We start from the raw sequence: 14,806 nt of genomic DNA on the forward strand, positions 1-14,806 counted from the left end.
AGGAGGAGGAGAAGGAGGAGGAGAAGGAGGAGGAGGAAGAAGAGGAGGGGGAAGAAGAAGAAGGTGAAGGAGAAGAAAGAAAAAATGAGTTAAATAAGGAAAAGTAACATAGGAAAGTACTGAATATCTTACTTTAACATTTTTGTTAAAGGAAGTACTTTCTAGAATGTTTTCTTTGTAACTAAAAAAATAATAAGAACAACTAGAAAAAACTAAAAAACACTTATACTACTGTAGCCACATATTTTGAGTTTATCAATAACTCGTAGTTTTTTTCCAAATAATCTTTCAAGAAATTCTTTTACTTCCTTGAACATACCAAGATCATACTTACAATCACTTCTCAGCCTTTTGGCTAAGATCAAGTGCAAGATCATACTTATAAGACAAGTCCAAATGGGCTGAAAAAAGGCTAGCTTTGGATCTTCATCTTCAAACTGATCAAGATGTGAATGGGTCTTCCTTTTCTATGACTCTATTTATGAAATTTTATTTGAAATACAATCTATAGCTGGACATAGATAATGGCACATTCCTGTAGTCCCAGCACTTGGGAGGCTGAGGCAGGAGGATCACCATGAATTCGAGGCCAGCCTGGGTTACATAGCAAGATCAGGGCCAACCTAAACTACATAGTGAGACTCTGTCTCAAAAAAAAAGAGAAATACAGTCTAATAACAAAAGCTTAATAACACAGCACAGCCAAATTCCTCATACAGTACCTCCACATCCCTGCTTCTGGCCACCTCAGCAAAGTTTTCTTGCTGCTCCAGGGTTTTATCCACCTTGTCGTCAGTCATGCAGAAACATCTTAGCCTGGCTTCAATGGGGTCATGAGATTTGGCAAACACTACGAATTTGGCCATGTACGGTACACAAATAATTTCTCTATACACTTGTGATGCAAAGGTAACAGATTCCTGGATCTGTCGACAATCTATCAGCCAGAACCTATAAAAAAATAAAGGCAGTTATCTAAAGCTGAAGGTATGCCACTAAAAATCAGTTCCTTTATTTTTAAGTAAAGATCAACGTAATCATCAAGTTCTTCTTGGAAAAGAGAGAGATAATAAGAGGAAGAGGAAAGGAAAGGAAAGATGAAAGCAAAGGGGTGGGAGGAGCAGGGCAAAGTAGACAGGAAGGAGAAGGGAGTGGGGGGCAGAGAAAGATTTGCCACATTTTTCAGATCAACTACTGAGCACTGTTTTTGTGCTTTCCCTCCTTAGACACTCTCGTGTGTATTCACTCTAAATTTATTTTCAGTGTTAGACTCCTTCAGTGGTTTTAGCCTTCAGTACCAGAACTCAGGACAGAGACCTCACTGAAGGATGCCTATTTTCCTTGACTCCCCTCCTTCTTTTCATTTCCTGAAGCTTTTTAACAAGATGTCTCCTCTTTTTCTTCATTTCATCATCCTTTTCCAAGGAACTCTCCAGTCACCAAGATTGGCCCCTTATCCATTTAAAAAACCTACGTGGTGCATGCCTATAATCCCAGCATGTAGACAGGCTGAGGCAGGAGAATCAGAAGTTTCAGCCCAGCCTGAGCAAAATAAAAAATAAAAAGGCCTGGGGATGTAGCTCGGTGTGAAGGCCCCTGGTTCTTCAATGTCTTCTTGTGAGGGAGACCTCAATGAGGCAGTGCTGAGTAGGCTTTAGAGTTTAAACAGTTGGCTTTCTGTAGTAATTTATGGGTCTACCCCAGGACTCAGTGACTTTCCTGAGGAGCCAGCAGCTGGCATGCAGAAACTGAACTCTCCATGCCAATGGTCATGGTAGAGGCCTGTAGTGACCCGTGACGGTGCGACGTCTCTAAGGCAAGACAACACCGCAGCTGAGGACACTAAAGCTCACTCAGAACTGCAGGACAATAGCTGCCAATCTTAGAGATAAAACAGTTCTCTCATAGCAAAGATTGCCTGCCTGGAGTTTCTTTGCTCCCATTTTCGCACCTGTTTGCCTCAGCTATTCCCTGTGCTTTCCTGCACGCCCCTGACATGGTATGGGCCCAATAAGTGGTTCTGGTTTGGAGAAGCTGGGTCTGAGCCAGGGGAGCTCTGACCTTCCCAGACCCTCAGATACCACATTACTTTTGTCTATTGTCTTTTATCTGCCATACACTCGCCCAGGGCATTGGGAGACAGGCTGGCTCCGGACACTCTTGCTAGCAAACCTTTCTCCAGTGATTACTCTCCTTCCTCAAACTCATTTCCCACGGTCTTTCAACATTCCTGAGATGTCCTTTTCCTTTTAGTCTCTCTTTCAGTATTCCGATCCATCTCTCTTTTTGATTGTGAAAGATAACAGAAGTTTGCCATGCAACCATTGTAAGTGTACAATTCAGTGGCATTAAGCATGTTCACAGTGTTAGGTAATCATCACACACAGTTTCCAGAACTCACTCACCATCCTGGACAGAAACTCTGCCCGCTGAACAGCTGCAGGGACCTTCATTCCCCTCGGTCCCTGCGGGTTTTCAATTAGCATGGTGCTTGTAAGATTCAGTGTGGTTCCTGCCTCATGATGGACACTCAGAATTACAGCATTTAATCACTATTTCTTACTTTCTGGGAGTTGAATTATTAGTGTAATAACACAATATTTTTGTGGGATTTTATTGGTTTTACTTATATATTTTATATATTATATATCTACTCTTATATTTATATTTTATATAGCATCTCACAACATATTTTCACTACAACCTTTTTAAGGCTTTGTTTTGTAGTATTTTAATCTGCATGCAGTTCTTTCTGTGTTTTGTAGTTTTAGTTGACAGGTACTCTTCGGATATATTCATGGTGACTCCTCACTTCTTGCCCACAAAGCCTTGTATAGAGAGTACTGCCCTCCCACAGCCCAGGGTTACTTCTGAACCACAGGCGATGTGGATGGTTGTTGGTGTCCCTCAACACCCCGCCACATTTTGCCTGTGCATTCTTGCTCACTTTCTTCTCTGCTCCCATCCTATCTGCCTATTTGTTTCCCACATATATCTCAAGAGTCCCCTCTTCCCAGACGTCCTCTCTAACTACCACAACACCCTCCTCTGAACATTTCTAGTGCCTCTGGTCTATCCGGTCCTACAGGACACATCACCTACTAGCATTAGACACACATGCGTGGTTGGCAGGACACAATGAGCCACAGAACTGAGTGAGGAACTATAAACGTGAGGCATTGCCGGGAGCTATGAACTTACTATTCACGCATTTTTCTTTTCTCCTACCTGCACAGGAATTTAAGGTTTAACTACTCTTAACATCAGTTTTGTCATCTGTAAAATATACATAATGTATCTTGCTCTACTTAAGTCACCAAGTTATTGTAATAGCCAATTAAAGAGGAGGGTCCCTAGATGAAGATGAAGTCTTATAATTAAAGACCACGCAAAGGGGAACTAATATTAAAACACTGAGCTAATGTGTCTATCAAAAAAGTAGAAATTGTCAGCTTTTTAAAAGATGTGTAATGAATGAATGGGTAATATGCCAATGTGTTAGGATGCATAAGAGCCCTTGAAATCTCTCAGCCATTTAAGCAAAGCATGGTGGGCTTTGTGCTTTTGTTATTCTGTTGAAAAAGTACTTCAGACTATGTTATTGGCAACAGGAAATTTCTCCTCCCTGAGGGCTTTGAGGCTGGAAACATCCACACTGGCTGCTAAATCCAGAGTCAGAATCAGACAAAGCAGTCACTCCTTTTCCTTAGATTTTCATGAGTGGTAGGATGTAGGGTATTGTTACTACCGCATTTGCTGGCAGGTCCAGACCTTATTTTAAATGGAACAAAGCAGGAACATTTTTAAAGAATGAAAAGTCAAAATAACAGAAGAACAAAATGATAGTTGGGGGCAGGGAAATGTGGTGGGCTTCCCTTGCTCCTAGGCATACCTGGCGGACACATTGGTTGTAAAGGAAACACATTCATTGACGAAGGTAAGTGGCGTGGTTCCTGTGATGTCTTCCCACTGTGCAGGGGTGGTGCCACCTGAAATAACACGGGAGGGGAAGAGAGTTGGGCAGAGCTCCAGACTCTGAGCTGTGGCTCTGGCTGGGTTCCCTAGTGTGATCCCACCCCAAACCTCAAAGTGACTCATTGAGAACAAAATGGAAAAACTGCCTACTAAGAATGACACACTAAAAACACCTTTCAAGAGATGCAATTTAAAGGAAGTTATTTGAATAACTCTACTAAGCATTTGTCTGCTTGACATTCTGAAGCATTTGTTGCAGTTGCCTGGCTTTAAAGATAATTTTGAATTGTATCTAGTTGGTTATTTTAGGAGATTCCTGGGCTAAGTAAGATGCTGAATACTTCATCAAAATGATAAGCCATCCAAACACTCTCTTGTTCTTGGACTTCATATTTTATGCAACTATTTTCAAAACATGAAATTGCTTCTCCATTTACAATGAAGCTTGGCAAAAATCTAATGTTTGAAAAGTACTAAAAGTTCAGGACGAATGAACAAATAAATGATTAGCAAAGAATCCCTTTGTACACAGAAAAATTGCCAGAAAGGCTGTTAGCGACTCACCTTATTTCTACTTTTAAAGAATGTTAAAGAACCACTTTTAAAGTAGTAAGAGTTAAAATAACAGAAGAGCAAAATGACAGTTTTGTCAGTTTAACATAGGTAGAGACAAAATAGCCATAGTGCTGCAGAGAAATATACGCTGAGATGAGGCAAAGAAAGCTTATGGAAGGTATTCAAGTTGATTTTTAAAATGTGCCTTATTAATATAACTATACACAGAAAAATACAAAAATCTAAGCCCCTAGCTATTAAAATTAAAACATAAATGTATTTATTTTAATTATTTAAAAATAATTTTGATTAACTTTAATTTTTAAATAAGGAATTATGTAGGAAAAGCTCATGCGAGATGTAGCCTTGCAAGAAACAGAGGTGGCCAGGCCATACAGGGTCTTCATTTCAGCACCTTGAGGGCAGGGCCTGGCACAGATGTCTCTGGTCTCACAGGGTTTATGTCCAGGTCATCATACAGTGCATCACAGAAGGGCTAACTATGTACCCGTGGAACAAAGCCATGGGAAAGCCCAGGAATATCGGTAATAAAGATAAGCAACAGTGACAGAGACAAGAAGGGAAGCAATCATCCTCCCTACATTCATCACAGGCTGCTATGTTATTAAACGTATGGGATAATCTTGATGGTTCTCTATCATAAATATGGAAAACACATTAATAAGAAGGAACAATTAGAGAAGAACAAAATAAGGGTAAACATTTCTGCCAACCTGAAGAACTGAAAAAAATTCAAATAATATTAAAATTAACCAGGAATGGTTATTGTTCCTATTAATGATAGCATTACTATTTACTGAATGCCAATACCACATAATAATTGGTCAAATGGGGAAATTATCAAACTAGGTAGTCCTAAAACAGGTTATTGCTATGAATTTTTTTCCTTCTTGCTGCTTGTAGTGGTATTGTTAGGAAGAGACAGCCAATGTTTGCGGAATGTTCTTTGAGAGCTTTGTGGTTGTCTGAAAGCTACTACAAAGATCAACTGAAAAGATCAAGAATCAGTTCATCATTAAAAATTTTTACTTTCTGTTTCCAACAGATCAGTGAGCCTAGATAGAACAATTTGGTTGAACTACTGAGTATAATAATTCAAGGTGATATAACATGAGGTTTTCAATGAAAAGTTAAGGCCTAGACTTTGACAGTGTGCTGGGCGTGGGTCTGAATACCAATTCAGCCAAATACTTTTAGTATAACTCAGGCAAGTTATAGAATTTCTCTCAACCCTGGCTTCCTTTTCACCATGAGTGCTGAAGTTTCCCTGTAGGGTTACTGTGAAGATTGAAATCATAATACATATAAAATATCTAATACTTTGACATACTAGCTTATTTCAGAAATAATATTTCTTTCCAGCTTTCATTTCCCTAATAAGTTAAAAATACTTTTCCTGGGGCTGGGGATTTAGCTCAGCGGCAAAAGCGCCTGCCTGGCAAGCGCAAGGTCGTGAGTTCAGTTCCTGGTACCGGAGAAAAACAAAACAAAACAAAACAAAACAAAAAAAAAAAAAAATACTTTTCCTGAATTAATTTATAGAATTCAGTAGGCATCTTATGACCAAGATAATTTGATTGTTGCAATTATCTACATACACAACTCACCTGTTATGCTGCATAGTAGTCTTAACGTTGGTGCGTCTCCCCCAAAGCCATTCAACATGACGTCACTTGAAGCTTTGGGGACAGGAATGGTCATAGTAATTGGCTTATGGAATTTTCTTCTTCTAGGTTCCAAAGTGACTATAGGACTGAAGGTAGCTTTGTTGCCTAGGATCTTCTTCACCAGCTCACTGTGCATAGGTTGAGCCTTGACAAAGCAGACAAAAATGTTAAACTCTATTCTTATACTTAATGTCAAATGTCTAACACAAAGATTTACATTTTTCCAGGTGTGGTGCGCATGCCTGTAATCCCAGCACTAGGGAGGCTAAGGCAGGAGGATCCTTGAGAGTTCGAGACCAGCCTAGGCTACAAAGTGAGCTCAAGGCTAGCCTGAATTGTCCCAAAAAGACAAAACAAAAACAAAAAAAAAACAAAGATTTACATTTTATCTCACAAATCACTTGGGTGGAGTCCAATATGACAATCACAAGTTTAGTACTATTGGACTTGTGCTCTCCAATGCAATGGTAACTTTTGCTTATCCAGGAAATCATTTCTCATTAACATTTTGGTTTTCATTTACAAAGCTGATTTTTAATCTCAAGAATACAAACCCCATGCGGATTACAGGCAGCTAACATGGGCATACCTGAAGGCCTACACGGATCCGCTTGGTCAGCGCACCCTCTGGGAAGACGGCCTGCACCTGGGGGACCACGGTGCTACTCAGCACACCTCCCTCTGGGCCAATCAGGTTGCTGTCCTGTTTGATGCGTGACACTACTGCAAAGTACTGTGGGAAATCACGGGTGATGATACGGCAGATTCGTTTCTTTTCAAGGTCTTCTGGGCTGTCCAGCACTAAGATAAGAAAAAGACCCATCTTCAAATAGCAAGACCTTCCTTCAATAAATCTAGCTGATTCTTTGGTGCGGTTAATGGTGAGCAGACGTGGCAACATAGCTCCTTTACTTTTTTTAAGTAATGGGAAAATAAAAAGTAAGGCTCTCATAATACCAGACAAATATAAACCCTGCACTCTTTCAAGACCATCAGTATCCAGCTTACACACTTTCTTTGTGAAAACTAAGACTTCCGTGAGGCATTGCAAAAGAAAGGCATCTCTTGCCAGATGTGATGCTTTAGGGCCACCTTGGCAAATCAGGGTGTATGAGGGCAAATGTGGAAGGAAAATGGATCTGTTGTCTTCTTGGTTCATGGAGGAAGTTGTGCATGAACGACTTTATTTATTTATTTATTTATTTATTTGCAAACTTCACAGTTAGTGTTAGTGATTGTGGCTTTAAGAAATAATATGGCCTTTTGGGTACTCTGGGAAATAGTGCAAGAACAAGATCTGTCTTGAAAGGGTAAGTAAGGTTTGAGTTTATTCCAGTGAGATGGTTGTCTCTGATAATCACTATGGATATAAAAAGAGATGGGTGACTAAGATTTCCACGTTCCAGTATTCCTCTGATGCCTGTGACTTCATAAGAATACCATCCAACATCAGCAGGACAAGCTCATGGGGGCTTTATAAATTGCACTGGGGTAGCTATTCAGTACAATACAAAACAAAAAAATACATTGTTTTAAAATGTGGAAAATGTGAACTAAGTTCACTGAATTTTAAGGGATTATGGAAAGTTTTTCATTTTTAGAAATTATTTACAACTCATCACAGAGGCAGAAATGTTAACTCTGTTCTTACTGACTACTGGGAATAAGATAGTAAAAGGCAGAAGCCCTAAGATTTGAATATACATAATTAAAGACTGATATACTGACAAATACTAGCATATACCCTCTTTCCCCCAAAATAAGACCTAAATGGAAAATACTATAATCAGCCTTAAAAGCTAGAGATAAAAATGCCAGCCCCAGTCAGTCTATCCTTGCCTTACCTGTCACTCTTTTCTTGTTTGGTGGCTCTTCTGTAAGATGGAAGGGAAGGGAAGGGGGGGAAGGGAAGGGAAGCAAAGGGAAGGGAAGGGAAGGGAAGGGAAAGAGCAGACTGATTGGGGCTGGCCCTTTTGATCTCTACTTTTCAAGGCTGATTATTTTCCAGCTAAGTCTTATTTTTGGGGAAACACAGTACTTACAAAACAATAATTTCTATCTGCACAAACTTAAGCAAATCTGACTTTTTGGCTTTAAAGTGAACTTTTTACATATGTAACTTAAAAGAGTGTGTCCTCCCTCTTGCAAAGGCAAGAGGCAGCACTCATGTCAGTGTCGGGAGCAGGCACACATCTCAGAGGAAAATATCCTAAACCTAATGTCACCAAGAGAAAGGGTCCCAGGAGGAAGTAGCCACAACCTGCAGGGAACAAGCTTTGTCACTGATATAAAGATTCTGATATTTCTATCTTGCTTGGGAGATGCTGACTTTCATGTTTAGAGGGCATAACTTTTCCTCGTCCATCTTGGGGCTAAGGTAAGCCTGTCCTTTCTCTATTCTTAGGGTGCAATAAGCAATATTATAGGAGTGGTGGGAAGTTTAAACTCTTCTATCCCTGGGCCACCCCTGAAATTAAAGCCACCTCTACTATAGGCAGACTGATAAACTTGCTAAAAAGCTATACCTATCAGCAGGTGTCCAGCTTTTCACACAACGTGGTATATCTTGGCACTCAGGCAAAGAACTTGCCCTAGTTATTGTAGTTCCTTAAAGTGGAATGTGCCTTGCAGTGGGAGTAGGACTTTATTCTGTGCACCCTTTGGGGACCTAAGAACAAGCTACTTCCTCATGTCAGAGATCTTTCAATCTGTGGCTTACTGGCCCGAGATACATTGGGGATTTATAGAAGTTAAAGCTCAAATAAAAACTCCACTTGATATCTATGTGTACGTATGCAACTCAACCCTGGCTAGCTCCCTGTCTGAATTATAGCTAGAAGATTGAATGAACTTAATATTTCTACCTCCTTAATAACAGATAAAATAAAGTGTATTATCCCATAACTAGTGATGGGTAGTATAACAGAATAGATTAGCACTTTTTATCAGTATCTCAAATATTTAACATTTCAAGTTAGACCTTTTAAAAAACAATCACAGTTTATTTTCCAGTATCAGTTCACTCTGTCACACAACAACAATATCAATTCTATCACTAGGTTTAGATTTTAAAAAGGTTTACGCTAAAGATGGAAACACATTGTGCCTTCTTATTAAAATGAGATGCTTGCTGTCTTAAAGGATTGTATTTTCCTGAATGCAGCAGGAGTAAGATCAGGTAAATGTACTGCACATTCCAACTCATCACCTGCTGGAACACAGCAGGTGACCTGGTGTGGTAAAAGACCACAAGGGACACCCACATGCACATGTGCATGCACACACACACACACATATACATGCACACGCATACAATCTATATCATAAGGGAGAAATGCAGTTGTTATTTTCATGCTTCCACCCTAGGTTTCCTCTGAAACACTTAACGGAAAGGTACCTTCGTCCATGCCATTCAGGATTTCATTCAGTTCATCCTCAGTGTATTCACAGAAATGCTCCTTCCAGCTGTCCCCATTCTCACTGCGCAGGACCACCAGTTCCCTTTCCTTTCCTCGGAGGGCCGCAAAGTGAGGGATCTCCACGATGACGGGCCTGACACAGCAATGCAGAACACTTAGTGTGGACGGGAGCTAACCAACAGCAAGACAAGCACCTCCACTCTGTCTGTTGCAAAGTGACCTGGAATTCTGCTCTTTCTGGGGATAGGGACTTAGTGGGGCCTCCTCTGGGGCCCATGGGCTAGCAGATGGTCGCACAGTGGCACCCCGCCTCAGGGCCACTGGTCCTTCAGTACATGCTGCTACCTTAAGCCAAATGATGTTCCCTGTGAGTGCATGTGGCATTCTGGAACTTCTCCTTTGATAAATGTAAGGTTAACACATTTAACCAAAAGAAATGTGCATGCATATCTGTGATGTATGCCAGTCTCCTAAACACATCTTCTACAAGGTGCAGAATGACAAAATGGCTTAAGAGGGAGAATGGCTCATAGGTTGCAAGTTTCAATGTGTCATAAATGAGGAGATGGAGGAAGGGAGACCACTTGTGCTAATGAGCCATGCACTCATGGGTTTTGCTTGTATTTTCTCCATCCAAGGAAACAATAGGCATGTGGACACGGTATGGCCCTCAGTGAGCCCTTCAGTGGACAGACCAGCTGTGCCCAATGCCTATTATACTCAGGACCCAGAACATGCACCCTCCTACAATATTTGGGTCACATTCATCCTCAGAATATAGAGAAGCTTTTGATTTTTTGAGTCCAGGTTGCTTTGATACAGACTCCAAACTTATCATAACAACATCGTGACTAGCACATAGTACAACTAGGCAGATCTCATGCTTTAAACAGAAATGAAGGTCACAGCACTTTAAGGGAAAAGATATAAAAACATCACTCCAAAATAAAAGTCACATACCACAAGGGTCAGAAATGGTCCACTAAAGATAGGTCATACAGAGTTTAAATCATAGAGAGGGACATGTCATGGGAACAATGACAAAAAAAAGAGAAATCATATTGCAGAAGAAGGAGAAGAATGGGGGGCCAGCAGCCATCAATTTGTTTTAAGTCACTCCTACCCAAGGAATTTGGTTCCAGGAGGCCCCAGCTGAAGGATGCGGCTGACCAAACTTTCTCCCTCATTAAGTGGGGGAGGAGCCGTTGGCAGGTGAAGTTTACTGAGTATATCCAAAGCAGCAGTGAAAGAAAGAACATAAGTAAGCTTCAGGTGTTGTTAGCCACAGAACGCCAGCATCACCAGCTGATCCACAGGGTGAACTCTGGGTTCACACTGCGTTTGGTTCTGTCCCCTCCATTGGTCACAAAGAGCAAGGAGCTGACACCCAGAGTGGACAATGGAGGCGCGTCTGTGAGAGGAGGGCATGGCTGGAGGGGCTGTCCCTAGTTAGGTTCACCGCCAGGGCACTAGCCAAAAAAGACAAAAAGAAATGCTCCACAGGAAAGACAAAGCTATTGGGAATATAATAAAAACTCTGCTCTGTCCAGAGGCCAGAGATTTTTATGGATATTCCCAGTGGATTGGAAGATCATTAAAAAGCCTAGAACTACCTCAGCAGGAGGGCAAAGGGTCTGGTACGGAACATGACAGGAATGATCAGGGATTCCTCCAACCATAAAGGCATTTTCTGATGAACCCAGAACTTCACTGGCTCCTTCTAAAGCTCTGATCTGCCTGAAAGCAGGACGTTGAGAGGTGGTTTCTACAGTCGGGAAATACCAACACACCCCTTTTCAGGTGTGAGAGTAATTTGGAGCAAGCTGCTAACTGTTTGCTCTAAATTACAGGCTTTAGAACATTTCCTGAGTTCTAAAGCAAGAAACCGTCTCCCCAGCATGATGTTGACAACGTAGTAGAGTTCACAATTAATAAGATTTTCTCCCAGATTTCAAGCATTAAGACTTCTTATGACCAGACTTAAATACAATTGATTTGTTTCAAAATGTTTTGAAACTTGTCCGCCTCCAAAGCTTCAACCTTTTGTCAGTTTTAGTGGCAGCGGTTTATTTCTTGACACATGGAGATGCTGCTTCATAGAACAACAGCCATACAAACAAACGAAAGAAAGAAGAAATGCTAATTTCTGCTCAAAATTGTCAAAATGAGCCTGGCAGAAGTTAATCTTGATGTTTTTGTCTTAAGACAAACTGTGACTAAATAGACAGCCAACTAATTTTAAGGCTCAAGGTAGCAATTTTGAGAACAGAAAAAACAAATCACACAGACTAAATTTTTAAATATCCTAAAAGGCAACACTGCCTCCAGAATGAAGAGAATGATTCTGGTTCCTAATTACATGAGACTTGAAACTTATGTTTGAAATAGAGCATTAATATTTTCTTTATATTTTGCCAGTTAAGTCTGAGATGAAAAAAAAAAAAATACCTGCCATGGCCTACTTGGTAATTCACACTGGGAGTCTTGTAGCTACTACCACATTCAAGGGAAAGAATAGTAACCAGAATGTTTAACTCATTCATGCCTTAATATAAGAGGCATAAAAGTGGGCCAAGCATTGAGGTGCTACTTGCAAATTTTAAAAATTTCATAGGCACCAATCTTCTTTCAAAAGTGTTTCACTTACCTTTTGCTATTCCATGCTAGAGATTTCATGTAGAAGACACAAGTTCATCGGTGACTAAATGTGAAGCTTATCAGAGACTCTTACCCAAGGAACTGAGCACCAGAAGGTCCGACTTCGATCAAGCGGCTGGCGAGGCCTTCTCCTTCCACCATTGGGGGCATTGTCGCCAGTCGATGGCGTTTGACCAGTCGGCAGGTGACTCGTGTGGGTGCCGTGCATTTCCGAGGTGGAATAATGATTCGAAGCCCGTTGTGTCTGCATCCGCGCATAGCACCACCTCGGGCATCCACCATAAAACTAACTAGGAAACTAGGAATTAAAAGAGAAGATTAGACACATGTTGGAATATCGAAGCAGATAAACACACTTTGGGAAGTTAATGTCTTTCCTGAGTGTTTTGTTCTCAAAATATCTCCTTTCCATTGAAGCGCGTGGTGGTAAAACATTTGTCTTCAAATTTACTTTATACTAGTATCATTATTTCTGTTAGTTATGTTGTTTTAATTTTTGCACAATTTTCATCTGTTACAGGATTCTAACTTTTGCTGACAATGTTGATTCTAAATCTGAACTGAAAATTAATATGTAAAATCGACTTTTAAAGAAACTGGAAAATTACATGAAAATATTGATGTCTCCTTTTATTATAAATACAAAGACTTTTGCTTTCTGTATGTATCTCCTGAGTAATTCACATGTTTAAAGAATGCAAGGGTAGATTAGAAAGACAAAAGTATGACTTCTCTAAATTAATTCAACTTGATGTTTCAAAATTATGTCTTGTCCAGTTCACTTTAATGTAACTGTATGACAATAAAAAATTTCAAAGGACACTCCCAAGGTCAAATCCATGCCAACGCATCCTGATCTTATCCAGGATGCAAATTTATTAACTGATTACACTTTAAAAGAAGAGAAAAGCAGAGAAACTTTTTGAGTAGCACAAATTTGTTGATTAAAAATGCATATTTTCATTTTTTAAATAGAAACCTGTCTGCCATATTCTCAGTGATTCAAAGAGGGAAGGGGTACCAGAAACAACCAGAGCACCCTCAACCCCATTTCTGAGGTGTAATTTTAGGGTTGGGAGCCCCGGGCTCATGTTAGAGGCAGATTTCTGCTCAACATGAATTTTTCTCAAATTATAATACACAGAATATGGAAAATCACAATTTAGAAATACAAAAGCATCTCTATTATTTTTGCTCCTTGTCTGCTAATTGTTCATGACAGAGAGAACTACGATCTAAAGTGACTCAGTTTGGCTAAGTGTACCAAGAGAAGGTGTTTGTCTGAACTTTGCACCTGCTTCCTCTGGAATGGTCCTACGTCCTGAGCCAACTTAATGTGACTTACTGTCACTGTGTCAGTTATAACACTCATGAGAATCTTTTAGACATTGTCTCAAGGAGCAAAAATTAAACGACACGACAGTCTCCTTGTGGTGCTTACACACAAAGATACACACAGTGTGCAGACTTTTACATGATTACACCACCTTCCCCATTTTCATTGCATTTGCAAGATTGTTACACCAAAACACAAAAAGGAAAGCAACATACAGGTGTTTCCTGGGCTCACTTAGAACTTCGAAACACCTAAATATTGCCTCCAAAATGACACACAAAACATTTGAAAGATGTTTCATCAAAGTAAGTTACGGGATAGAAACACAATACATTTATGTTATTTTTAGACAAGTAAGGAAAAATATCTTAGCTTCGTCTCCACAGCAGAACACAGATCTCATTAGGCATGCTATTAAACAGAAACCCTGTGGCTAGTAATAAACGCAGGCGCGAAGGAGCCCAGGATGCCTGTCAGAAGCACATCATGCAGTATGAGACCATGGGAGAGCGCCCCCGCCCCCGCATGCAGGAGCCAGGCCAGGCCTGCCGTTCAGCCCCTCTTCAGGAGCACTGAGTGTTCAGGAAGGGCTAAAAACCGGGAGTATGATCAACAGCTCAGGACCAAAGCGTTGATATTTCTGGGCTTTATCAGAACACAGTGAGGCAATGCTGGCTCTTTCCTTACGACTGGTCTTCAATTTGAATTCTTTACAGAATTTTTTTTATTTGACTTTTAAATGTACAGCTGCTCAAAAGAATAAAAAACTGGCAACAATTCTAGATGAATATAAAGGTTTCTTTTCCATTTGATTATTCTTGAGTATGGTATTCATATTGATTTTCACTAACAGAAAAAAGCTTAAGTGTCAACTAACAATGTTTCCAAATTCATTATAATATTGCTGAAACATTGGTAATCAAAGTTAATACTTTCTCTGTTTTTAGAAACCTTTTGATTACTATCACCATGTGTAAGCAGAAGAAGACTAAACGAGTAACGAATTAGTACAATCATTGCTTGATCCTGAATAGTATCTGTGCATTTTGGAGGCATTTAAGAAATTTCCTCACTTATGTGCTATTATATTTCCACTACATTATCACTAGGTCATTAGTTCAGTGACAGCTCATAGCCTGCAGAGGATATCAATTTTCCACCTAGAAGAAGACATA

At 40.2% G+C, this 14,806-nt stretch overlaps 1 protein-coding gene across 3 annotated transcripts in view; it reads right to left on the minus strand.

Annotated features, from left to right (window-relative positions):
• The window catches only part of Ank2 (ankyrin 2, neuronal), a 313,838-nt gene that overhangs the window by 39,010 nt on the left and 260,022 nt on the right, over positions 1-14,806 (minus strand). For all 3 annotated transcript variants that reach the window (XM_005397083.2, XM_005397085.2, XM_013520726.1), the window contains 7 exons: positions 12,369-12,593; positions 10,761-10,859; positions 9,616-9,770; positions 6,808-7,019; positions 6,159-6,363; positions 3,893-3,989; positions 723-951 (listed from right to left, as the gene is read on the minus strand). In XM_005397083.2, coding sequence (XP_005397140.1) covers positions 723-951; positions 3,893-3,989; positions 6,159-6,363; positions 6,808-7,019; positions 9,616-9,770; positions 10,761-10,859; positions 12,369-12,593 — 1,222 coding nt within the window. The remainder of the gene's footprint in view (positions 1-722; positions 952-3,892; positions 3,990-6,158; positions 6,364-6,807; positions 7,020-9,615; positions 9,771-10,760; positions 10,860-12,368; positions 12,594-14,806) is intronic.

This window comes from Chinchilla lanigera, unplaced genomic scaffold (genome assembly GCF_000276665.1).
Source record: "Chinchilla lanigera isolate Chin_1 unplaced genomic scaffold, ChiLan1.0 scaffold00056, whole genome shotgun sequence".
Classification (NCBI taxonomy): Eukaryota; Metazoa; Chordata; class Mammalia; order Rodentia; family Chinchillidae; genus Chinchilla; species Chinchilla lanigera.